At 45.9% G+C, this 24,156-nt stretch overlaps 1 protein-coding gene across 1 annotated transcript in view; it reads left to right on the forward strand.

Annotated features, from left to right (window-relative positions):
- The first annotated feature begins 433 nt into the window (after positions 1-433).
- Positions 434-24,156, forward strand: part of SNX30 (sorting nexin family member 30) — a 103,467-nt gene continuing 79,744 nt past the window's right edge. The window contains exon 1 of the mRNA XM_068974524.1: positions 434-589. Within this exon, the coding sequence (XP_068830625.1) occupies positions 434-589 (156 nt within the window). The remainder of the gene's footprint in view (positions 590-24,156) is intronic.

A 24,156-nucleotide genomic window follows, 5' to 3' on the forward strand; every position in this document is an offset into this window, starting at 1 on the left:
CTTCCTGCGGGACGGCGGGCGGGGACCGAGCTGACCGCCTCCCCTTCCCCGCCCCTCCCGCGCTCTCCCCGCCCCCTCCACCTCCCCCTCCCGGGACCGCCGGGCGCCGCGGGGGCGGGGCCGCGAGCTGGCTGGGCGGCGTGGCGCTGCGGGCCGGGCGCCCGGGCTAAGGTGCGAGCGGACCCGCCGCAGGCTCGGGTGCCGAGCGGGGGCGCGCGGCGCGGCTCGGAGCGGAGCAGCCCGGCCCAGCCCAGCCCAGCGCGGCGCGGGCAGACGCAGCCGGCGGGTGGCGGCGGCGGCGGCGGCTCCCGACCCCGCTGGTGCTGGGCCTCCGATCGAGCGCGGCCTCGGCCGGGGCGCTGGGGGAGCCCGCGGAGGCGGGCTGTAGAAGGAAGCGGCGGCGGCGGCGGGCGCGTCCCGAGCCGAGCGCGCCATGTCTGGCGGGCCCCCCAAGGCCCTGCCGTCCACGGGGCCCCAATCTCTGCGCGACATGCCGCACCCGCTGGCCGGCTCCAGCAGCGAGGAGGCCGTGGGCGGCGACAGCACGCCCAGCCCGGACCTGCTGACTGCCCGCAGCTTCGGCGACAAGGTGGGACGCGCGGGGCTGCGGTTGGGAGACTGGTTGGGCTCCCGAGGGGGATGAAGCATCTAGAGACCGGCTGGGCACCGGGCCGCGCCCACCCTGCCGCCCGTTTCCCTGGGGCCGGCGTGCCCTAGCCCCGGAGCCTTGGGAAGAAGCGTCTCCTCTCTGCCGCCCCCCCGCGGGGTCGCAGTCGCGCAGGGGGAGCGGCCAGAGTCGAGGGGCTGGCCGGGCTTGGCTGGTCTCGAGCGCCAGTGACAGCTGGTGGGGAGGGGTCCCGCCTGCTCGCTGAGGCTGGAGGCGTGTGTGCAGTGCTCGGCGCCTGTGTCCGGGGATGGGGTCCCGGTTCCTCCAGATGCAGTCACTTGTAGCTCCGCCAGTTTGCTGGGACTGCAAAGAAAAAAAGAGTTAATGGTTTTCCGTGGTCTTAACTGCCAGAGGCTTCTTACCCCCCGTCTGTCACGTGGGGAGTGATCTTTGTTTGGTAGGTTTGCTGTGTGCCCAGGAGAGTCACCTGACTCAGATCCCCGCCGGCTGCGGGAGGAGAGTGCCCCTGTGGTTTTCTGTCTGGGGCTCCATTTACCTCTGACGGTCTCCCACGCTGTTTAGGCTTGGCAGAGGCTGGTTTTGTGGCTGATGGGAAGAAAGGTCGCCCATTGACCTCCTTTGTGTAGAGGGAGGTTCCTGATTCTCTTAGAGCAGCATGACCCTCCTGCTGCTTTGAGGGACGGGAGAGTCCAGTGAAGGGTTAGGGGCGGACGGCATCTCCCTTCCCCCCACAGGCATCTCAGCTGTGATCAGGACTCAGCAATGATTGTATCAGCGCTGCTGTGGTGACTTAGTCACTAATTGCAGAAATTAGAGTTGTTCTCCACACCTGTGATCAGGATATTTATTCTCTCCTAGTAAAATACTAAATGAATGCCTCTTTGTCCCAGTACTAAATGAAATCAGGAGACCCAACTTTCTGTCCCCCTTAGATGGTAGGACATGTGGTGGTGAGTAAAATGAGTGTGAGAGCACTGAGTAGTCAGAATAGCCAGGGAGTGGGACTTGATGAACCTTCCCAAGAGCTTTGTGAAAGCAAAGAGTAGAGTTGGGGGAGCAAGGGGAGCGACAGCATTAGGAAGTAAGGAAACTTATAAAGCTAGTGAAACCAATGGGTTGAGCAACTGGAGGTATGTGCATGTCTCTTTGTAAATATTTCTCTTTATTTTATAGAAGATTATAAACTATATGAAGGTTTCAGTTGCTTGGAAATACCTTGCCTATATTTGCTATTTAATAATTAATTGTTGAATGATGATAATTTGTTGCTTTCTTATGGACAGAGAACTTGGTCCTGTGTGTGCATGTAGAATAGGAATTGAGGTTAAACTTATGATTTCTTTCTCAGGTCTATATAGGATAGTGAATTAATTATCTATGGCTGTGTAACCAATTACTCCAACATTGAGCATCTGAAAATAGTGTCTGGGTCAGAAATCTGGGAGCAACTTAAATCTCAGTGGTTCTGACTCAGATCTTGCATGAGCTTCTCTTCAAGCTTTGACATGGGCTGCAGTCACTGAAGACTGGATTAGGGGGTGGATTCCAGCTTACATGCTCACTCACTTGGCTGTTGTCAGGCCTTCGTTCCTTTCCATAAGGCTGCTTCAGGTGACAACTGGTTTCCCCGAGAGCAAGGAATCCAAGAGATGGAGAGATCCCAAGATGCATAATCTCAGAAATGATATAGCTGAGCCATATTCTATTGGTCACACTGGTCATCACTGGTACAGTCTGGGAAGAAGGTATGAATCCCAGGAAGTGAGAATTGTTGGGGCCATCTTGGAAGTTGATTGCTTAATGAACCACTGTTGGAGGACACCTGACTCAGAAGTGTGGGCATTTTTGCTAAGTACTGAAAGGACAGATGCCCTGTACCCCCAGGATCTAGATGGTGGCCCTGAAATCAAGCTTAAGTCTAATTACCCCTGGCTTCCTTTACAGGGACAGATCCCTGAGAAAGGCAATCTTGAAGGCATTATTATTAATTATTAGAATATTTAATAAGTCTCATTAGAGCTATGAGGAACATCAAAATGACCTCCCTCCCAAGGGCCTGATTTATAGTGAGCCACTTTTCCTTAGAGGCTTACAGAGCAATAGAATTTCTTTCTTTGACTGGGAGGAACATTTTCCTTGAGTCTTGGCATACACATATGTTCTCATAACTCTGGAGAAATTTCTGCAGAGAGAAGCTTATCAAGCAACAGAGGTGAATCAGGACCCGTGGAAGGAAGCCTTTCCGTTGTCCCGGCTTCTCTTGCCCAGGAAATATCGGGGTCATTGGAGGGCAGGTAGGAGCATTGAGTGCTATGGTCTGTCTTTGAAAAGGAGCCTGTGTCTTCTTGCCTTTTGGGGCCTTGGAATTGTGACCCTGGACGCCTGACTCATAGTCAGTTCTGGACCTGGAGAATGAATGTTTGACAGGCTGCTCATAGTGCAGGGTTATTATGCAGAGGGGAATTGCTTTCTGTAGTGCTATGAGAGGGAAAGCCTTGCGTCTCAGTCCAGCAGACACTTCTCGGTGGCCTCTGGGGTTTTGGGAAGGAAGGAAAGACCAAATGTGATGGCCTTTTCACCCACAGTCTAAAATCATTCAAACCTTGGTGTGAAGGGCAGAATCCTTTCTATCGACCAAGGGTTGCTAGGAATTCTTTTATGCTGGCTAAACTCACCGAGTCTTCTAGCACTGTATCTTTTATCGCCACCTGAAATGTAAATAAACCACTCAGCCTATTTCTCTTTTTTACTTTCACCTGCAAACCGCTCTGGGCTTGCTTCTCCCCTAACTCAGCCTCCAGCTCTTGTGTTCCTCCCAAAACGTAACACCAAGTCCTCTCAAGCCCCACCTGTGGTTAACACCTCTACCCACATCCTTCACCTCTTCACTGAGCTCTTTCACCTACTTTCTGCTCCCTTAGATCACTGCTTCCCCTTCAAAGTCTTCAAAACGGAGGTGTCTTTTCCTCCTCCACTCCACTTATTTCAAGTTCAGGCGATGGGGGTCGGGGTCCTTTCCTCCTCCACTCTGCTTATTTTACGTTCAGGAGATGGTGGTCGATGTCCTTTCTCTCCACTGCCTTTTAAAGACCAAGTGCTGCTCCTTTGAGGCTCATGTCATTGTATTTGCTCACTCAGAATATGTTTGAGGGCCTCCTACAAGCCAGGCACTGTTCTAGGACCTCAAGTCAACCAGCTGAAAACCCCTGTCCTGGTTGGGTATATTTTTAGTGATTTTATGTAATGCTGTGAGTGAGTGAGTGAGTGAAGCTGCTCAGTCGTGTCCGACTCTTTGCGACCCCATGGACTGTAGCCTACAAGGCTCCTCTGTCCATGGAATTTTCCAGGCAAGAGTACTGGAATGGGTTGCCATTCTCCAGGGATCTTCCCGACTCAGGGATTGAACCCGGGCCTCCCGCATTGCAGGCAGACGCTTTACCATCTGAGCCACCAGGGAAGTCCCTAAGTAATGGTGTGAAAGGAAGTCGAACTAGAGGGGCGGGGGGAGTGTTCAGGATCACTGGCTGTACAGAGGTGGGTAGACCTTATTGAGAACTTGAGATTTGAGCAGAGAATTTGAAGGAGTTGAGGGAGTTAGCGAGTGGATGTCTGGAGGAGTGTCCTGGTGGAAGAAATAGCCAGAGCTAAGTCCTGAAGGCGCCTGCTCAGCATATCAGGGGCTACCCTAGAAGCCTGTGTGGTTGGGGCAGAGTGCTAGTGGGGAGGCCTTGACCATGGGTAGAAGGGGAAGGGGGCCAGTGATCTAGAGCCTGGTATGCCGCTCTCAACTTATGCCTTGACTTTGAGTCCCATTGCAGGGACTTGAACAGTAGGAGGGTATGATTTGACTTAAGTATAGAAGGATCACACAGGCTGTTGAATTGGGAATCCTTTATTTGACTTCTCCACTGAGTTTAGTTTCCTTTTTGTCAAAAAGACGTAAACTGAGTGCAAACTAGCTGAAGAAAGGAAAAAAAAAAATCTCTTGGCTCATGTTGAAAAGCCGCAGGTATTTTGGTTTCTGGAATGGCTGGAACAAGGTATTCAGATGATGCTGGGAGTCTGTCACTTCCGACTCCTGGCTCTGCTTCCTTCTCTCCGTGTTAACTAGTGATGTTCTCAAGCCGGTGAAGGGATATAGCCTACAGACGAGGTTTGCATCTCCAGCCGAAAGAGAGCATCTCTTTCCTGATATTAATAATTCCAGCCAAAGCTCTGGGCTAGAGTCTTCTGGGCCTGAATTGGGTCAGATGCTGAATCTTTGTAACTGATTGCCCAAGGCCTGGGCCAGGTCCTTATCTTTGGAGGGTAGAGGAGGGAGGTTTTTGTATGTATGTTTTAACTGTGAATATAAAATAGATGAAGTATATAAATGTTATCTGTATTATGTATCTATACAGTTTAAAGAATAATAACACGAGCACTTCTGTTCCTACCCCCACCCTCCAGACATAGAGTTAAGGCATAGACTCTTACTCGTATTCTGGAAGCCCTCTTTGTGCCTGGGAAGAAGGTGGTGGTTTCCGAAGCAGGGTCAGGATGCTTTTAGGAGGAGAAGGAATGAATGAATGTTGGACGAGCATCTGTTGTTTCACAGGTGTCCATCACAGACCTTCCACTGCCGCCTTTGTCCCTACTTCTTCCTAACTTCCCTACTTCTCTTATTCGTTAAAATCTTTAAGCCCCCAGCTATCTTCTCCAATTATATCTTCATTGCAAGAACTCTGTGCAAATCTTTCACCTCCATCCTTTTACCCAGTTGAGTTGCCCTCTCTTGTGGCCACACTCTCGCACTGTAACACCGACAGCTGTGCCCACTCTGAAATAGTGCCATCAGATAGCTCTTATCTTGCCTGTCCTGCTGCCAGTCAGTGAGAACTGCCTGCACCTGTTCCCCCAAGGCCTGTGCTCACCGGACTCCTTTAGATTCCATGGCTCAGCTTGTCGGTTTCTTCTGCCGCTGTCCTTGACGCAGTCCCCTCACTCTCCTTCCTCTACATCCAGTCTGGGTCCTTCCGTTTGTTCCTGTCTTTTGCCCGTGCCTTGGGAGGGGAGGTACCTTGAGAGCTACTGCCAGTGTAGCCTCACAGCTTCCGAGCACAGCCGGGGTCTTGGCGATGTTGGGCCTGTTGTGTTGTGCTCAGGCGTGTCTGACTCTCTGCGACCCCATGGACTTAGAGGGGCTGTCAGTCCTGTCTTCACTATAGCCCAAATTGATGAGCCTAACATCCACACATTACTTTCATATTTACATTCCCTTTTCTACCCCTCTGCAATTGTGCAGGAAGAGGGGCTGTATGGACTATAGGACCCCACCAGGCTCCTCTGCCCATGGGATTTCGCAGGCAGGAATACTGGAGTGGGTTGCCATTCCCTTCCCTAGGGGATGTTGGGCTGGGCCTTCCTTTCTTTCCTCCCAGTCTGCACCATGGCTGATGGAAGCTTTGCTCCTCACACCTTGCACCCGCACCTCCTCTCTACCCGCTCATTCTGTTGGCCTCACTTCCTGCCTTAGAGAAGTTAGAAGCTGCTGTAAAAGAACTTCCTTCCACCAAACTCAGGGTGATCAGAATCCGTGGCCTCCCTTTCTGTACCTCCCACCCAGGTTGCAGTAGAAGAGGATTCAGAGGCCCATCCTGGACTATGGGTACAGCCCACCTGCTCTGGCCTCTCAGAGACCCTGCTTTTTGTTGGCCTGCCTCACTCCTGTGTCTTCACACTCCCTGTCAACTGGCTCATTCCCATCAATGTTTTAAAAATTTAAAGAAAAATTTTATTAAAAATATTTTTTAAAATTGAAGTGTGTTTGATTAGCAGTGTGTTAATTTCAGGCGTACAAGCACAGTGATTCAGTTTATGTACCTGTATCCATATTTATCTTTCAGATTCTCTTCCCATATAGGTTACTAAAAAATATTGGAGGTAGTCCCCTGTGCTATACAGTAAGTCCTTGTTGGTTTTCTGCTTTAAATATACTACTGAGTATGTTAATCCCAAGCCCTGAATTTATCCATCCCCTACCCTTTTTCCCTTTGGTAACCATAAATTTGTTTTCCATGTCTGCGGGTCTGTGTCTGCATTCCCATCAGTGTTTAGAGGTCCTCAAGTTGCTCTTGCTTCTAAAACAAAGTAAGAGCAAAGGAGCTCTTATGATGTTTCCTTCTCCATCTCATGGCCTATTTTGTGACTCCTCTTCAGAGCCAAACCTTTTGAAATAAAGGTTTGCTCCTCTTGTCTCTAGTTCCTAACCTCTAGCTTACTCAGCCTACTGCTGTCTGGCTTCTGGCTTTACTACAGGTCCCTTGTGACTTCCTTATTGCTAAATCCAGTAGGCACTTCATATCTCTGCCTCCCCTGATTTCTTGATAGGTTGAACAGCACTTGATCCTGCTGAGTAACCCCCTGCTTGAAACTCTCTCCTCGCTGGGATTTATGTTTTAGAGTGTACGCTCTGGAGCCAGGTTGCCTAGATTTGAATCCCAGCTCCGCTGTGTGTAGTCTTTGTGACAGTAAGTTATTTAACCTCTCTGAGCCTCAGTTTCCTCCTCTCTGAAAAGGGGATAACAGAAGTGAGTACCCCCATCACAGGGTTGATACGAAGATGCAGTGAGTTCACACTTAGAGTAGCGCCTGAGGCATGCTGCTGCTGAGTCGCTTCTGTGCGACCCCGTAGACGGCAGCCCACCCTTGAATAGCTGTGAGGTGGTGGTAGCGGTGTTTGTGATTCCCTGATACTGACCTCTTCACATTTTCTTGGTACATTTCTGTCTGTTCTTTGTCAGCTTGCATATTGGTTGTGGTCTGGTCAGGGAGTTAAAAACTACAGTAGGTTGTTTCAACCTGAGAGACTATAATGCAGGGAGTTAATTACCTTGGTGCTGGAAGACATGTTGAAGTCACGCCGAGGACAGGGAGGTAACCCAGAGCCTAGGAAAGCAGGAAGCTGCCGTCACCCAAGCGGCGGGGGTGGGGGGGCGGGAGGAGGTGAGGTCAGCAGAATCCAGGAGCTTCTGTGGAAACTAGACCATGGCTGGACAGCTGAGCCAGTGCAGAGACCACAGGAGGAGGGAGCGCTGGAGAGGAAGCGGCTGCGGCCAGGGATGCTCTGTGACCCAGAGAGGAGGGCTTAGGGTGGGGGAGAAGCACACTCTGGCTTCTCTCCTCCTCCCGCTTAAGGTCTTTCATCTGTGGCATCCATTGGCCCCAGCAGCATCCTTGGTGGACACGTGATCCTAGCAGAGCCAAGTAACCAAACAGAGATTTGCTCAGATGGCTGCTGGGGGGAAAGAGTCTCTCTTTTTGTTAGATCACGAGCCATTGTTCCCTGTGATGTGGAGAGTGGAGCTGGAGAGAAAGAGGGGGACGATCCCTGAAGATCACTTGAAGCCTGGATCCACCTGTGCCGGCCGTGCCTGAAGCCAGCACTGCTGCCCGGACATCCTGGTTACAGGAGGCCATGATGCCCTTTTAAAAAGTTCGTTTTTAGTTTTCCCTGTGCTGGGTCTTTGTTGCTGCGGGCGGGCTTTCTTGAGTTGCGGTGAGTGTGGGCTACTCTCTAGTTGCGGTGCGTGGGCTTCCCGTTGCGGTGGCCTCTCTTGTTGTGGCTCACGGGCTCTAGAGCGCAGGCTCGGTGGTTGCGGTGCTGAGGCTTAGTTGTTTCCGCATCACGTGGGATCTTCCAGGACCAGGGATAGAGCCCGTGTCCCCTGCACTGGCAGGCAGATTCTTAGCCACTGGACCACCAGGGAAGTCCCGAGATTGCCTTTTTGTCCCTTGAAACTTTAAAAAAAAAAATGACCAATACGTCTACTTTAAAACATGAAGTGAAAATTAAATTTTACTTTGGGAGCATGGAGTGGCGGATGCTTAGTTCCTCTTGGCCAGCCCCACTGCTGGATATGTTATAAATACAGAGTGTATTAGCAGCAAATCAGCTTTGGTGGCAGAGGTGTGTTTTCACCAGGTTCCTTGAAGTTCGAGGTGGCTTTTAGGGGCCGGGTGGGGAGGGCATCATGGGCCCAGGGAGCAGCTAGAGCAAAGCTCCTGGGACGGAAGAGACTTGCGTCCACTGGGGTTGCGCTGGGTCAGGTCGTGTGTCGGGAGTGGGTTTGGAGAGTCAGGATGGGGATCAGGGAGAGAGGAGGTGGGAAAGCAGAGCAGGAGGAGGCTGAGACTGCTTTGGATGCTCTGATGTGGAAGTTGTATTTCTTAGGCAGTAGCCAGCCCGTGAGAATGTTTGACCAGGGGAGTGTGTGATCAGTGCTTGGGGTGGGGAGAGTCTGGCAGTGAAAGAGCTAAGTTAGAAAGCTGTCAGTTTGGTTTAGGTTGCCATTGTGGCCTGAAAGAAGAAAAATGAGAAGATGAAAAGATGACTAGTTTTGGTGCAGTGGCGATGGCTGGTTTTCTAGTCTAAGAAAGAGACTGGCGCCCTCACTGAGAGGAAGAACACAGCTGGGGAAGCACATGTGAGCAGGTGTAAAGATGGCTGGAATGCAGCATGAAGTCAAGTTGGGACAGTTTGTCTGAACCCTGCTGCTAAAAGCCCACTCAGACTTCAAGGTTTAGCACACGTGCTGCCTCCGGGAAGCTCTTCTTTATTTTACGAATGTGTAACTCCAAGCAATCCAAAGCAAGATGAGAGTGGAAGATGAAGAGGTTGAGGTCAGAATTTAAACAAAGTGGATATTAGTGATCAAATGGAAGGCAGGAGATCCTAGCAGTTTGTAGGAAGAAAGGTGGTAGCTTGGGGGGAAAATAGGGTTGAGGGAAGGTCTTTAGGATTGGGGATCAGGGATTAATAGAGGTTACAGGGAGAAAGACAGATGTTCCTCGGTAAATAAGAGTCTCTCAGAATAAGTACATAAGTAACAGCTTGGTGAAGGTGCAGTAACTCATATGTGAGCAACTGGGTTTGTTTACTAGACCCTGGGGCGGGTGAGTCATACGCTATCTCACGTTTGCCTTGCCCACAGAATTCCTCATTTTGGCTGCCACAGAGCAGGGATCAAGAATTTGTGCGAGTGTGTGTGGGTGTGTGTTGGGGCTGGAGGGGACAAGGGCACAAGTGACATGCAGAAAAGGTGTTTCAGGACTCTCATTTGAAAAAAGGCACAGAGGCAGGAAAAGCATATGGCACCTTTGGGTGTCACAGTTTGGGCACTTCTCAAAACCTGAACCTCTTGAGTATCTGTTATGTGCCTGGCTCTGTGCTGGATGCTGGGGACATTGAGAAAGATTAAAAAAAAAAGAAAAAGATCTCTCGGGACTTCCTTGGTGGTCCAGTTGTTAGGACTCTGCACTTTCACTGCAGAGGGCAAAGGGTTCAATCCCTGGTTGGGGAACTAAGAGTCTACATGCTGCCTGGTTCGACCAAAAAAAAAAAAAAAGAAAAATCTGTCTCCTGAGAGAGTCATGGTCCAGTGCAGAAGAGAGGAGACATACACCCAGATGCAATAGAATGTGAAAACCCTAGATATATTCACTGGCACTGCAGCCTTGGGCAAGTTCCTTAATCTTGTAATGCCTCAGTGTCTCCCTCGTTAAATTTTGGATTATTTCAGGTAGTGTTCTGAAGTTTAGAATAGTATCTGGCACATAGTAAGTACTATGAAAATGCTGGTGTTGTAACTGCCTTAGAAGCAATAACTGGGGGTCCTGGGAGCCTGTACAGAACATGCACCTCAGTTATCCCCACCCTGGGAAGGGGCTGGGTCTTCAGACAGCAGCCCTTGTCAATTACTGGTTGACCACTGCATGGATGTGGTGTTTGAGCATTAAATTCTGAGCACTTTTCCAGCCTGCCCATGGATGGGCGAAGCAGGTTCAGCAATGGGGGAAGCAGTTGGGCCAAGAAGTGTGGGTGTTGGTGGTTGGAAGTCAGGTCAGTGGGCACTGAACTGGCCAGCGAGAGGAGACAGATGGGCACCCTCGGCATCTACATGGAAATAATGTGGAGGGGTGGGGTAAGGAGTGATGGTGCTCAGGAGCGTGGTGACTTTTCCAAAGGAGATGCTGTTTAAGCTGGAGGGTGAAGTAGATGTTTCCCAAATGGACAAGAAAGAGGGGTAACTGAAGCAAAAGAACCAGTCTGTGCCAAAGCTTGGCAGTGTCCTTTTGCAGGAGTGGTGGGTAAAGGGGAGGCAGCTTCAGGAAGGCTCTGACTCACTGGATTCAGGGGGTGTACTGGTCAGGAGTTTCGTTTGCAAACAATAGAAACCAAGCTCACACTACTTTGAGTGAGTGAAGTCGCTCAGTCGTGTCCGACTCTTTGCGACCCCATGAACTGTAGCACACCAGGCTCCTCCATCCATGGGATTTTCCAGGCAAGAATACTGGAGTGGGTTGCCATTTAAGCAATACCATAATGCACAGACCATTAACGCCACCTTTTAGAAACATACACTGTAGTGATTTTTAGTATATTCACAAGGTTGTACAGCTGACACCATTATCTAATTCCAGAGGGTTTTTGTGACTTCTGGACCCCATAAAACTTGTGACCCCAGAAAACTCTTCATTCTTATTATCAGACACTCCATTTCCCTCACTCCCAACCCCTGGCAATCACTAATCTGCTGCTGTTCTCCATGAATTTTTTTATTCTGGATATTTCATAAAAATGGAGTTATAGAATATGTGGCCTTCAGTCTAATGTTTTTAAGGTTTATCCATGTTGTGTGTACCAGTTCTGATTCCTTTTATGGGTGAATAATATTCCATCGTATGGACAGACTACTTTCTGTTTATCCATTCAGCAGTTAATGAGCATTTGGGTTGTTTCTTAGATACATATGGTTGACCCTTGAACAATTTGGGGATTAGGGTGCTGACTCCAACACAGTTGAAAATCCACATTTTAACTTTATAGTCAGCACAGTTCTACATCCATGGTTTTAATCAACCTTGGATTTTGTAGTGAGAAAATCCAGTAATAAGAGGATCCACATGTTGTTCAAAGGACCACTGTATGCTTAAAAAAAAAAACACATCAGACTTCCTGGTGGTCCAGTGATTAAGACTCCATGCTTCCAATGCAGGAGACTTGGGTTAGATTCCTGTTTGGGAAACTCGAATTCCAGCTGCCCTGTTCAGTTCAGTTCAGTAGCTCAGTCGTGTCCGACTCTTTGCAACCCCATAAATCGCAGCACACCAGGCCTCCTGTCCATCACCAACTCCCGGAGTTCACTCAGACTCACATCCATCGAGTCAGTGATGCCATCCAGCCATCTCATCCTCTGTCATCTCCTACTCCTCCTGCCCCCAATCCCTCCCAGCATCAGGGTCTTTTCCAATGAGTCAGCTCTTCACATGAGGTGGCCAAAGTACTGGAGTTTCAGCTTCAGCATCATTCCTTCCAAAGAACACCCAGGGCTGATCTCCTTCAGAATGGACTGGTTGGATCTCCTTGCAGTCCAAGGGACTCTCAAGAGTCTTCTCCAACACCACAGTTCAAAAGCATCGGTGCTCAGCTTTCTTCACAGTCCAACTCTCACATCCATATATGACCACTGGAAAAACCATAGCCTTGACTAGACAGACCTTTGTTGGCAAAGTAATGTCTCTGCTTTTCAACATGTTATCAGACCTTTGTTGGCAAAGTAATGTCTCTGCTTTTCAGTATGATATCTAGGTTGGTCATAACTTTTCTTCCAAGGAGTAAGCGCCCTGTAGTGAAGCCAAAAAAAAAGAAAAAAAAAAAGAAAAGACATGAAATAGAATTTATTTAATTTCCTACAATAATTTTGACATTTGAAGTTAGTAGTAGTTTTAGACTTGAATGTACAATGGGATGGTTGTAAATACCCTGATTATTTGTGTTTTAACCATCTCAGCCATTTTTAGGTGTATAGTTCAGTTGTTCAGTTGCTCAGTCATGTCTGACTCTTTGCAACCCATGGACTGCAGTGTGCCGGGCTTCCTTGTCTTTCGCTGTCTCCCAGAGTTTGCTCAAACTCATGTCCGTTGAGTTGGTGATGCCATCCAACCATCTCATCCTCTGTCATTCCCTTCTGCCTTCAGTCTTTCCCAGCATCAGGGTCTGTTGCAGTGAATTGGCTCTTTACATCAGGTGGCCAAAGTATTGGATATAGTTTGATAGGTATATTCATATTGTTGAATCAGATTGTGAAACTGATCTCCAGAGTTCTTCATCTTGCAAAACTGAAGCGCCGTACTCATTAAATATAACAACTCCCATTATCTCCCTCCCCCCGGCCTTGGTAATCACTATTCCACTGTCTTTATGAATTTGAAGCCTCTACTTTAGATTCTTCATATAAATAGAATCATACAGTATTTGTGTTTTTGTGACTGGCTCATTTCACTTAGAATAATGTTCTCAAGGTTCATCCATGGTGTAGCATGTCACAGGGTATTCTTTTTTAAGACTGAAAAATATTCCATTGTATGTATGCTGCTGCTGCTGCTGCTAAGTCGTGTCTGACTCTGTGCAACCCCATAGACGGCAGCCTATAAGGCTCTGCCGTCCGTGAGATTCTCCAGGCAAGAACACTACTACATTTAAAAAATCAGTTATCCATTGATGGGCATTTAGGTTGCTTCTGCCTCTTGCCAGTGCTGCAGTGGATGTGCAGCTATCTCTCCAAGATCCTGTCTTCATTTTTTTTTTTTTTTTGGATGTATAAACCCAAAAGTTTATATATAAAAACTGGATCATATGCTAATTCTATTTTTAAAGTTTTGAGAAGCTTCCATACTGTTTTCTATAGTGTTTGCACCATTTTACAGTCGCACCAACTGTGCACAAGGATTCCAATTCCTCTGCATCCCCACCAGCACTGATTTTTTTTCTATTTTTTGGTAGTAGCCATCCTAATGACTATGAGGTTGTATCTTGTGGTTTTGATTTGCACTTCTCTGACTAAGGATGCTGGGCATCTTTTCATATTCTTGTTGGCTATTTGTATATCATTTTTGGAGAAATGTCTAGTCAAAATCAGATTATCTGATTTTTTTTATTGTTGAGTTGTAGGAGTTCTTTTATATCCTGGATATTAACCCCTTATCAGATATATGATTTACAGATGTTTTGTCCCATTCCGTAGTTTGCCTACTAACTCTTTTGATTTCATCCTCTGCACAAATTCTTTTAAGTTTGATGTGGTTTCATTTGTCTATTTTTGCTTTTATCATCTGTGTTTTTAGTGTCATATCGAAGAAATCACTGCCAATTCCAGTGGCATGAAGCTTCCCCGCCATGTTTTCTTGTAGAAGTTTTGTAGTTTTGGATCTTTAATCCATTTTGAGTTAATTTTTGTATATGGTGTTAAGAAGAGGGTCCAATTTCATTCTTGTGCATGTGAATATCCAGTTTCTCAGTATCACTTGCTGAAAAAATTATTCTTTCCCCTTTGAGGGTGTATATACTTGTAAGTATTCTTGCCTGGAGAATCCCGTGGACAGAGGAGCCTGGTGGGCTACAGTCCACGGGGTCTCAAAGAGTTGGACACGACTGGGTGACTTCACACACACACACACACGTACTTTTAAATATAATTTCTTACTAGAATCAATAGAGCGTATTAATACTTGAAGTGCTAACATGAATTTTTGTACGTGTGTTTGAACCTCCTCTGTCTTATGTGCTGTGGGAGGCATTAAGTTTGTTGGGAGTTAAGTTACCTACATTTTGGAAATAACAGTTACCTGGGACAGGTCAGGGCTCAGACATTCCAGGTGAAAAATGGCTTACTGGATGTATAGAGTAAAAATGGTTGTAGAATAATTCTTTTATTGTGAAAGTGGAAACTTAGACCTTCTTTTCAGGCTATTTAATTAGGGAAGAGGTATGTTCTCAGGAGGGCTTCCCTGGTGGCTCAGTGGTAAAGAATCCACCTACCAGTGCAAGAAGATCCCCTGGAGAAGGAAAAATGGCAGCCCTCTCCAGTACTCTTGCCTGGAAAATCCCATGGACAGAGGAACCCAGCAGGCTATAGTCCATGGGGTCACAAAAGAGTCGCATATGACTGGTGACTAAACAACAACATTCTAAGGAATTAGGCTTATCATCTTGCTGCGTCAGCATCTGTGCTGCAAAAATGCAGTATAGCAGCCTTTTTTCTGCACTGTCTGGTCCAGTAAATCTTGTTTATTTCATGACTTGCATCAGCACTAGTGAAAGACGCTTGGACTTTTTGTTCATTCCTCAGAGATTTATATGAGCCTCTCATGTGCCATGCTTGGGGAATGCAAAGATGAACAGATGACCTTACCTTCTAGCCACTCAAGGTCCAGGAAGGGAGACAGGGAAGTACAGGTGAGTCACTGCTGTTTAACATGATGACAGGGGTACGTGCTGAATGCCAGGGGGGTAGTCAGAGTAATTTATTAAAGAAAATTTTAAGTGAAGCACGTTGGAAGGAGGTCTTGGGTTAGTTATTAAAGATAACAACTGCATTTTGCCTTCTGAATTAGTCAGTGTTGGGATTTCAATGATTTAAATAATTGTTTTTTGGCCTGAGTTAATAGTAAAATTTTCAGTCCTTTAGCTTTTATTGTATGCATGTTAATGCAGTGACTGTTCTTCACCACTGTATGTATATCCAAGATTGGCCATGTAATTTGTAGAGCCCAGTGCAAAATGAAAATTCTTACCCCTTGTTAAAAAAAATTATTAAGAATTTCAAGATAGTAATAGCAGAGCATTAAACCTAGTGTGAAATCCTTCGGCACGTGGGGTCCCTGTGAAGCTGGCCCTGAGTGTATCCTTTGGACGTCCTGGTTTCCGGGTCCTGTTAAAATCACCTCTTGACCATCTCAGTCTTCTGGCTCAGGACTGTTGCCATTCTGGGGGTATGCTTGCAGTGAGTTGGGGTCCCCCAGGCTGGCTTCTCCATTCTGGGTTGACTGTGGGGCTTGCCTGGAACACTGCATCCCCCAGTCAACATCTAGACTAACTTAACACGGTCTCCTGTATGCCCAGACTGTCATGTTTAACATCCGCTTGGGACTGTTGTCACGTCCCTAACCATTGCTTCTCTTCTCTTTGCCTTATGTTCTGATGTCTTCCCCATCCAGGGTGTCCCCACAGTTACCACCTTTACCCAGAGACGAGAGTAACGTGTCTGTGATCATTACGAACCTTTAGGGAGCGCTTCTTTTGGTTGGGAGCCGTACTGCATCCTCCCAGAGCACTCCCCTAGCGTGCATTTACAATCTCCTTTTCCTTTGACAGCTGGGGAAATACAGGCTTTGAAAGATGAAGTTGCATTTACGTATTCAAGGTCACAGAACTGGAAGAGAGTGGGGCTGGGATTTGAACTTGGATCTGTCCAGCCTTAGAGCCCACTCTCTTCATCGACTGCTGCAAACTGGCATTGTTTTCCAAACCCGCTCCCCACTGTTTTGAGCGTTTATTTGCATTAGGCACTGTAGGTTTCTTACACAAAACACAGTTTCAGGCCAAGGGAAATGAAACCAACCCCTGTGTATCTTAGCCTGTGTCTCTTCCCTCATCTCAGTTTCTGGTTTTTTCCAGCCCCTTCCTCCCCCCTAGCAGCCTCCCTTGTTAGAGAAGTCTCCCAGGGCTCGCTGCCTGCTGCCTGCTCGCTCTCCCGTCACTGTCAGGCTCCTTGGACGAGCAGTCTTTGCGCACTGCTCCCATCTGCCTCACCATCTGCCTCCTCTTGCCTCAGCATCCAGCCCCACGGGCCAGGTCCTGCCTCGACCGCTCGCAGCTCAGGGAGAACCGCAGCAGCTGTTTCTGTGCCATTAACGACTCAGGCCTTTAGAGCCGCAGAGGACTCCGTGGTCTCTCCCTCTAAGACCCTCTCTTTTCAGTAGAGGAAACTGTGACTCAGAGAGAGGAGTGATTTATCAGATAGGGTCACCCAGCTGGTTTGTGGCAGAGTTGAGGTCAGGAGCCAGGTTTCTAGACCCTTGGTTCAGTGCTCATTTTCCTTGAGTGATACATTAACTAGCTTCCCCTCAATGCTTTCTTTCTCTGCCTTTTTTTCTCTCAGGGTCTTAAACTCTGTTCACGGCCCAATGCCTGGCCAATGCCTGGCACAGAGTGGATGCTTCATTCACTGGATGAATTAATTCTCTCCTCTCTTGGCCTTCCTTCCCCTGCTCTGCCCCTGCTTCGCTGGGCCCTCCTCTCCTTCTTTCTAAGTTCCGATGGTGAGCCTGTCCCGCCATGCTTCCTGCCCTTTGCTAGTTCCTTAGGTTTCATCTCTGGATGGACTTTACTACTGCAGCAGGGCTTAGGACTCCCACATCTTCCTTTCTAGCTTTAAACACATCTTTCCAGGTATTTCTGTGATTCTTGTTTTAGCACATTATAATCTCCCTATGGTGAAAGTATTTGAAACCACATCTTTCTTTGCCTCTTTTTTTAAACATGCTGTTTTTATATATAACATCTCTGCTTTTATTTTTTTTTTAAGAAAAAATTAAAGGTACAGGGCCCAAGTATTATCAAGAGCAGATTTTCCCTAAAAATGCAGGAATCTAGGTCTTTCGCCTGTAGGCAGCTCTGTGCCCTGATGTGGAGGCCCACTGCTATGGCCTGCATATCCCTGGCCGCACGTCTGTTGTGTTTTCAGACGAGAAGCCTCAGGTCAGAGAGCAGTTCGTGTGAGCAGTCAGGGAGGTCTGTTGCGCCAGGCTGTCTCTCCAGGTCTTCTTTACTCCAGTGTGGTGTGGCCGAGGTATGATCCCCTGCAGCTGGTCTCAGGACTCAGTGAAGCTCAGGTTCTCGATGTCTCACTGCAGAAAGAATTCAGTAAGAGACAAAGTGATAGGTAAGAAGTGGATTTATTTAGAAAGAAACACACTCCACAGGCAGAGTGTGTAGGCCATCTCAGAAGGCGAGAACAGCTGACATCACTGTTCTTTATATGTCCTTCTTCATTTCTGCTGTCATTGTGAATATCCTAATCAAGATGTATGTAGCTAAACACTCATCATCTGAGGACTTCTTAGACAATGCTGTTGCCTGGGCCCCATCTCAAGAAATTTGGATCCCATGAGTCTAGGATGGTCCAGAGCCCAGTATTTCTTAAAAAGGGTTTTCCAGAGAGTTATAACGTGTAGCCAAGGTTGAGATCAGTTGCTTTAAAAGGATCCTCTGATTCACTCATGTGTATCTCCTACACTGTGCTGTAAACTCCGTGAGGCCAGGGGCTCTGATTGCTTAATGCTGTAATGGCAGTGCGTGAACAAAGCCTAGGATGGGGTGAGTACCCAAGTATGTGCTGACTCAATAAATAGACACATGCACAAATGTATTCGTTGCAATGTTATTTTTAATGGCAAAAGATAAGGAGCCTAAATATCCACCAATAGGGAGCTAGTTTTGTAAACCATGATAATCTTTAAAATGTATTAAAAAGAGTATACACACACACTCATTTGCAGTAATGGCAAGATATAGTAAGTAAAAAAGGAAACAGTACAAACCACGAGTGGCCTGCTGTCGCTTGTGTGCATGTGTAAGAGTAGTGCAGGTATGAATGCTAGCCTCACAAGGGTACACTGATGCTTCTCAGAAGGTAATTCTCTGACCCTTTGAGAGTGTGGCCTTCCTTCCTTGGAGGCTCCCTGACCAAATCAGAGAGGAAGAGCCCTCCTTCTCTCTTCCTAATTTGGTTAGTAATAGTTGGTATTGATAAAAAAAGGGAAAACTTGATTAACAACCCTTGTGTAACTCTGTGTTTCAAATAGTAGTATATACACTACTGATACTGTGTGTAAAGTGGATAACTAATGAGAACCTACCAAATAGCACAGGGAATTCTACTCTGGTGTTCTCTGGTGACCTAGATGGGAAGGAAATCCAGAAAAGGGCATATACGTATATACGTGGCTGATTCACTTTGCTGTACAGTAGAAACTAACACAATATTGTAAAGCAGCTGTACTCCAATAAAAATTATTAAAAAAAGAAAAATGGCGCTTTTTACTTGCAGTCATGTGCGGTGGGATGTGTACGTTGTTCGTGCCTGAAAACAATTAAAACTGCGCAGAGGTAAAGAGGACTCAACTCAGCTGCTAACCGAGGGGAGGGAGGAGACAGTGCTCTTCTGTCGCTTTTTGTTAATATTTATTTTTTTTTGGCTTTGCTGGGTCTTCGTTGCTATGCAGGCTTTTTTTTTTTGCTGTGGAGAGTGGAGGCTCCTCTCTCCCTCTGGTGCACGGACCTCTCGTTGCGGTGGCTTCTCTTGTCGTGGGGCACAGGTTCTAGGACATGCAGGCTTGGGTAGTTACGACCCACAGGCTTAGCTGCTCTGAGGCGTGTGGAATCTTCCCGAGCCAGGAATCGAACCAGTGTCCCTTGCATCGCAAGGTGGATTCTTAACCGCTGGACCACCAGGAAAGCCCTTTTCTGTAGATTTTAATCTGTTCTCATCAAATATGGGTGAATACTAGCTCAGAGTGAGCTTTTACCCTTTTCTCCCAATGATCATTCAATTTTCTGAACTATCTTTTTTTCCCTGGGGTTAAGACATTTTTTTTCTTTCCTGCTTCAAGTCACCGAGGAGGAGCAGGACCTTGCCGTGTTTCACCAGCTGTCTGTACCTTGTCAGACCCTGTTTCATGCTCTTGCCCCCACCCTCCCTGACCACAGGGCTGCCGTGGCCCTCGCCTAGCTCCATGAAAGAGACACATTTTCAGCCAGTGATGATCAGAGCTCTTCTCCCTTCCAGCTTTCCTCGTAGCAGTCCTTATCCTGGTGAGGGGTTTTGGGCTTCGTTGCAGCTTTTTAGAGAGAGGAGTGACCAACTTACAAACAAATGCAAATGGAAGACGTGGTACCAGGGGGTGATTATGTTAGTGATGGAGAAGGAAATGGCCACCCACTCCAGTCTTCTTGCCTGGAGAATCCCGTGGACACGGGAGCCTGGTGGGCTGCTGTCCGTGGGGTCACACAGAGTTGGACATGACTGAGGTGACTTACTTAGCATGCATGCATGCTTATGTTAGGGATAGACCAACAGCTCTGTCTGAAACAGTTCAGTGGACTTGACTTTTTCAGTGTAACCAAATTCTCCTTCCCAGGTGTTCTGGGAGGCTCGGCACATTATTGTAGGTATCTATGGAGCTTTTTGAGTAACCTCGGTACTATTTTATATAGTATTTTAGACTGGACTGTTTAGATTTTTAGGCTGAGATCCAAATTTGGGGCTAACGTGCATCTACAGATTTCTTTTTTTAATCTTTATTTTTATTTATTTATTTGGCTGTGCTGGGTCTCAGTCCTGGCATATGAGATCCTTTTAGCTGTGGTATGTGGGATCTAGTTTCTTGACCAGGGATCAGATCTGGGCACGCTGCTTTGGGAGTGTGGAGTCTTAGCCACTGAGCCACCAGGAAGGTCCCCACAGATTACTAAGCGTGTCTCAAGTGCTGTGGTTTGAGCAAAATGGTCACATCTCCACTTTCAACCTGACACTGAAGAAGATAGCCACTGTTTTTTGTTTCTCTCAAATCATCCTTCTCTTGGATGTGTGAGTGGAAAAGGATAACATTCGTTAAAGACACACCATAGTGTCCTAAGATTGTAAGCTGTAGAAGTTTTGGTACCACATAGCTGAATATGTTTTCAGGTATTGACTTTGACAGGCTGGGCTGCTTACTTAAAATCACAAGACTGTCCGTTTTAAACTCTGTTGGAGGTTGAATTATGATGAAACTGACAGAAGAATCTTGTTGTTGACTTATTCGTGAATCAGGGAAACTTCATTTCTCTGTTGGTCTGTGATGTTGCAGGAAATGGATGGAGAGAATCTGTCCATCATGAGAAACAATGTTGCCAGCAGCAGGAGGAATAAAGGGTTTTTGCTCCTCTGGTTCCAAACCAAAGTAATTTCGAACTGTTCATTAGAAGAGTTAGAGTAACGTAGGTTTGAAGCTGGTGCAGCTGAGTATAAAGAAAAAAACGTAATCTGGAGAGTTAGCCAAGGGAGTCCTAATATAATCACTTACTGGCTGGGAAGTCACTTACCTGCCCTGAGCCTCTCTTATCCTGTCAATAAAATGAGAATTATAGTGCATGCATACCAGCTTAGTTGCACAGTTACGTCCAACTCTTTGGGATCCATGGACTGTAGCCTGCCATGCTGTAGCCTGCCACGCTCCTCTGTCTGTGGGACTCTCCAGGCAAGAATACTGGAGTGAGTTGCCATTTCCTCAGCCAGGAGACCTTCCCAACCCAGAGATCAAACCTGGGTCGCCTGCATTGCAGGCAGATTCTTTACCATCTGAGCTAGTAAGGTGGTTCTGATAACTTAATGACATGCTTCAGTTCAGGTCAGGTCAGTCGCTCAGTCGTATCCGACTCTTCGTGACCCCATGAATCGGAGCACGCCAGGCCTCCCTACCCATCACCAACTCCCAGAGTTCACTCAAATTCACATCCATCGAGTTGGTGATGCCATCCAGCCATCTCATCCTCTGTCATCCCCTTCTCCCCCTGCCTCCAATCCCTCCCAGCATCAGAGTCTTTTCCAATGAGTCAACTCTTCGCATGAGGTGGCCAAAGTACTGGAGTTTCAGCTTTAGCATCATTCCTTCCAATGAACACCCAGGACTGATCTCCTTCAGAATGGACTAGTTGGATCTCCTTGCAGTCCAAGGGACTCTCAAGAGTCTTCTCCAACACCACAGTTCAAAAGCATCGATTCTTTGGCGCTCAGCTTTCTTCACAGTCCAACTCTCACATCCATACATGACCACAGGAAAAACCATAGCCTTGACTAGACAGACCTTTGTTGGCAAAGTAATGTCTCTGCTTTTGAATATGCTGTCTAGGTTGGTCATAACTTTCCTTCCAAGGAGTAAATGTCTTTTAATTTCATGGCTGCAGTCACATGCATAGTAGGCCCCAAAAGCTGTTCTCATAACTTTATTTGTTTATTATTTTTGGCTGTGCTGGGTCTTTGTTGCCGCGTGGGCTTTCCTCTAGCTGCAGAGAGCGAGGGCTGCTTTCTGGTGGCGGTATGCAGGCTTCTCGCTGTGGTGGCCTCTCTTGTGAAGCATGAGCTCTAGGGTGTGCGGGTGTCAGTGATTGTGGTGTATGGGCCTAGTTGCTTCATGGCATGCGGAATCTCCTGGATCAGGGATTGAACCCACGTCTCCAGCATTGGCAGATGGATTCTTCACCACTGAGCCAGCAGGAAAGCCCCATGACTGATCCTTGTAATTGATATGAACAACATATTTTAGATGACTACAAAGATTCCTTGCCTGTTTTGAAAGGTACCAGTGGTAGGCATATGTGCACCATGTGGTGTGTTAACATTCAGAACATAATAATACAGGTGAAGGAAAAGAAAAATGCTTCCTAGACTCTAGCAAGGTTGTGTAGTTAAGAATTTTTATAAGACTGCACAGAAGGAAGAGGAAACAGACCCAGTTCTACAGAAAGAATGCATAAATTGTGGGAAAGAAAACCTTGAGTCAGCTCTGGGGTTATTTTCTGCAGTTCAGGGCCAGATTATAGATAGCTTTAACCAATAAACAGCTCACAATAAACATTCACAATCATGTCATATTTACATTACCATTGATGTGATTATTGCCATGACTTGATTATGGTAGATATTTTCACTTCCTCTCCTTTATTTGATTTTCGTTTTGTTTGAATAAGAGTAAATTACTCTTGGCTCATTCAACATACTAAAAAGGAAGAGAAATCTTTCTAATGTGTGAGCTGTATACCTTGAGAAGAAAGGTCTGTTTCAGCTGGCAAGAAAACAGAACTCCCTCCTAGAGGAAGTAGATGAGAGGAACCAGACCTAATCAGGAAGCTCATATTCCATTCATTTATTCATAAAATATTTATCCAGTGCCCAGCACTGTACTAGGTGCTTCTAGCCAAATCCCTTTTGGACAGACCATTGCATTTCTGGGCTTTTCAGGTTCCTGTTTCTCTTCCTCTGGCCCAAGATCAAAAGATAAAGTTCTAAAATAAAAATTACTGTTAATTGCAGTTTCTTATTGCCTGTATGTACAGAAGCTATTTATTTTTGAAATTTTATCATGCACTTAGCCACCTTATTGAATTCCTAACATGTTTTGAATCATTTTTCATTTATTTTCTACTTGGAAATCCAAGAGAATCATATACTTTGCAACTGAATGCTTCTTTCCTAAAATATATTTCTTTCATTTTGTTGCACTGACCAAGGCCTATGGAAATTCTTAAAATAGTGAGGGCATTTTTATCTTGTTTCTTGTTGAAGGGGATATATTGAGTATTTTCTCATTAGATATGTTTGTTGTTGTTTTTTTTATCAAGTTAAAGTTTTTTTTTTGTATTCATTGCTTACCAATTAAAAAAAATTAGGAATGGAATTGGGTTTAATAAAATGCCTTATTAGCATCTATGAAAATTATTTTTTTCTGCATTGATATTTTAAATAGTTAATTTCCTAATACTTACTTATACTTATTTATACTGAGAATGAGTCCTACTTAGTCTTGGATTCAGTTTGCTAATATTTTGTGTGGAATTTTACTTTTATTCTTTATTTCCTATTTATTATGCTTTCTTTTTGTTTGCTTTCTCCTTTTCCTGACTTTGGATACATTGATCAAGTGTGCTTTTGTTCAATTTTATTTTCTTCCAAGTTCTGTTTCCTGTTTCTATTTGACTAATGTCTATAATTATATTCTTCTACCATAATCAAGTTTTAATTAGTATTTGTAACTTTCCCCAGAACAAGGAGAGACCTTGAGTTAGTTTTTACTTCCTCTCTTAGATTTTAGTGAAATTATTGAGTTCCTCATTGTGATAAAATTTTTTTTTTAGATTAATGCCTCTTCTATTTTATGAATTCTTTTTAACAGTTGAGTCAAATTATCAGCTCTTCCTTAAACTAATATTTCTTTCTCAAATCTTCATCTGATTTATTTTTCAGTATACTATATTTTATGTCTGAGAGTAACTTAAGGAAAAAAAACACAACCACCCTGGATGATATATATTCCATAACAACAGCTGAGTGGTATATATTATTCTTTTCTTGTCTGAATGGTGATTTGGCTGAGTATTTCCTCTGGAGACGTACATAGAGATTGCCTTCTTTTCCACTTTAAAAACATAAATTTAAAGCATTGTTGAGAAGTAACTTCTTGGGGTGTAATTTATATAAAATAACTGTGTCATTTAAGTGTGTGATTCAGTTAATTTTGACTCTTGTATATATACCTGTGGAGCCGCTATCATAATCCAGATACAGAGCGTCACCTCCCAAGGCTTTCATGCACTTCCGTAGTTCTTATTTTCCCTCACCTTTGGCCTACTTAGCCACTGATCTGCTTTCTGTCGCTATGTTAGTTTGCACTTTCTAGAATTTTGTATAATTGGAATCATAAAATATATACTCTTTTTGTCTAGTTTCTTTCAACATGATGACTTTATATTGTTGCTCTATCTATAGTCCTTTTTTTAAAAAAAATTATTGACTATATTCATTCATTCATTGAATGAATATAATCACTATCTGTTTATGCGTTCACTCATTAATGAATATGTAGGTTGTTTTGAGCTTTGGGCTGTTACA

This window comes from Capricornis sumatraensis, chromosome 6 (genome assembly GCF_032405125.1).
Source record: "Capricornis sumatraensis isolate serow.1 chromosome 6, serow.2, whole genome shotgun sequence".
NCBI lineage: Eukaryota > Metazoa > Chordata > Mammalia > Artiodactyla > Bovidae > Capricornis > Capricornis sumatraensis.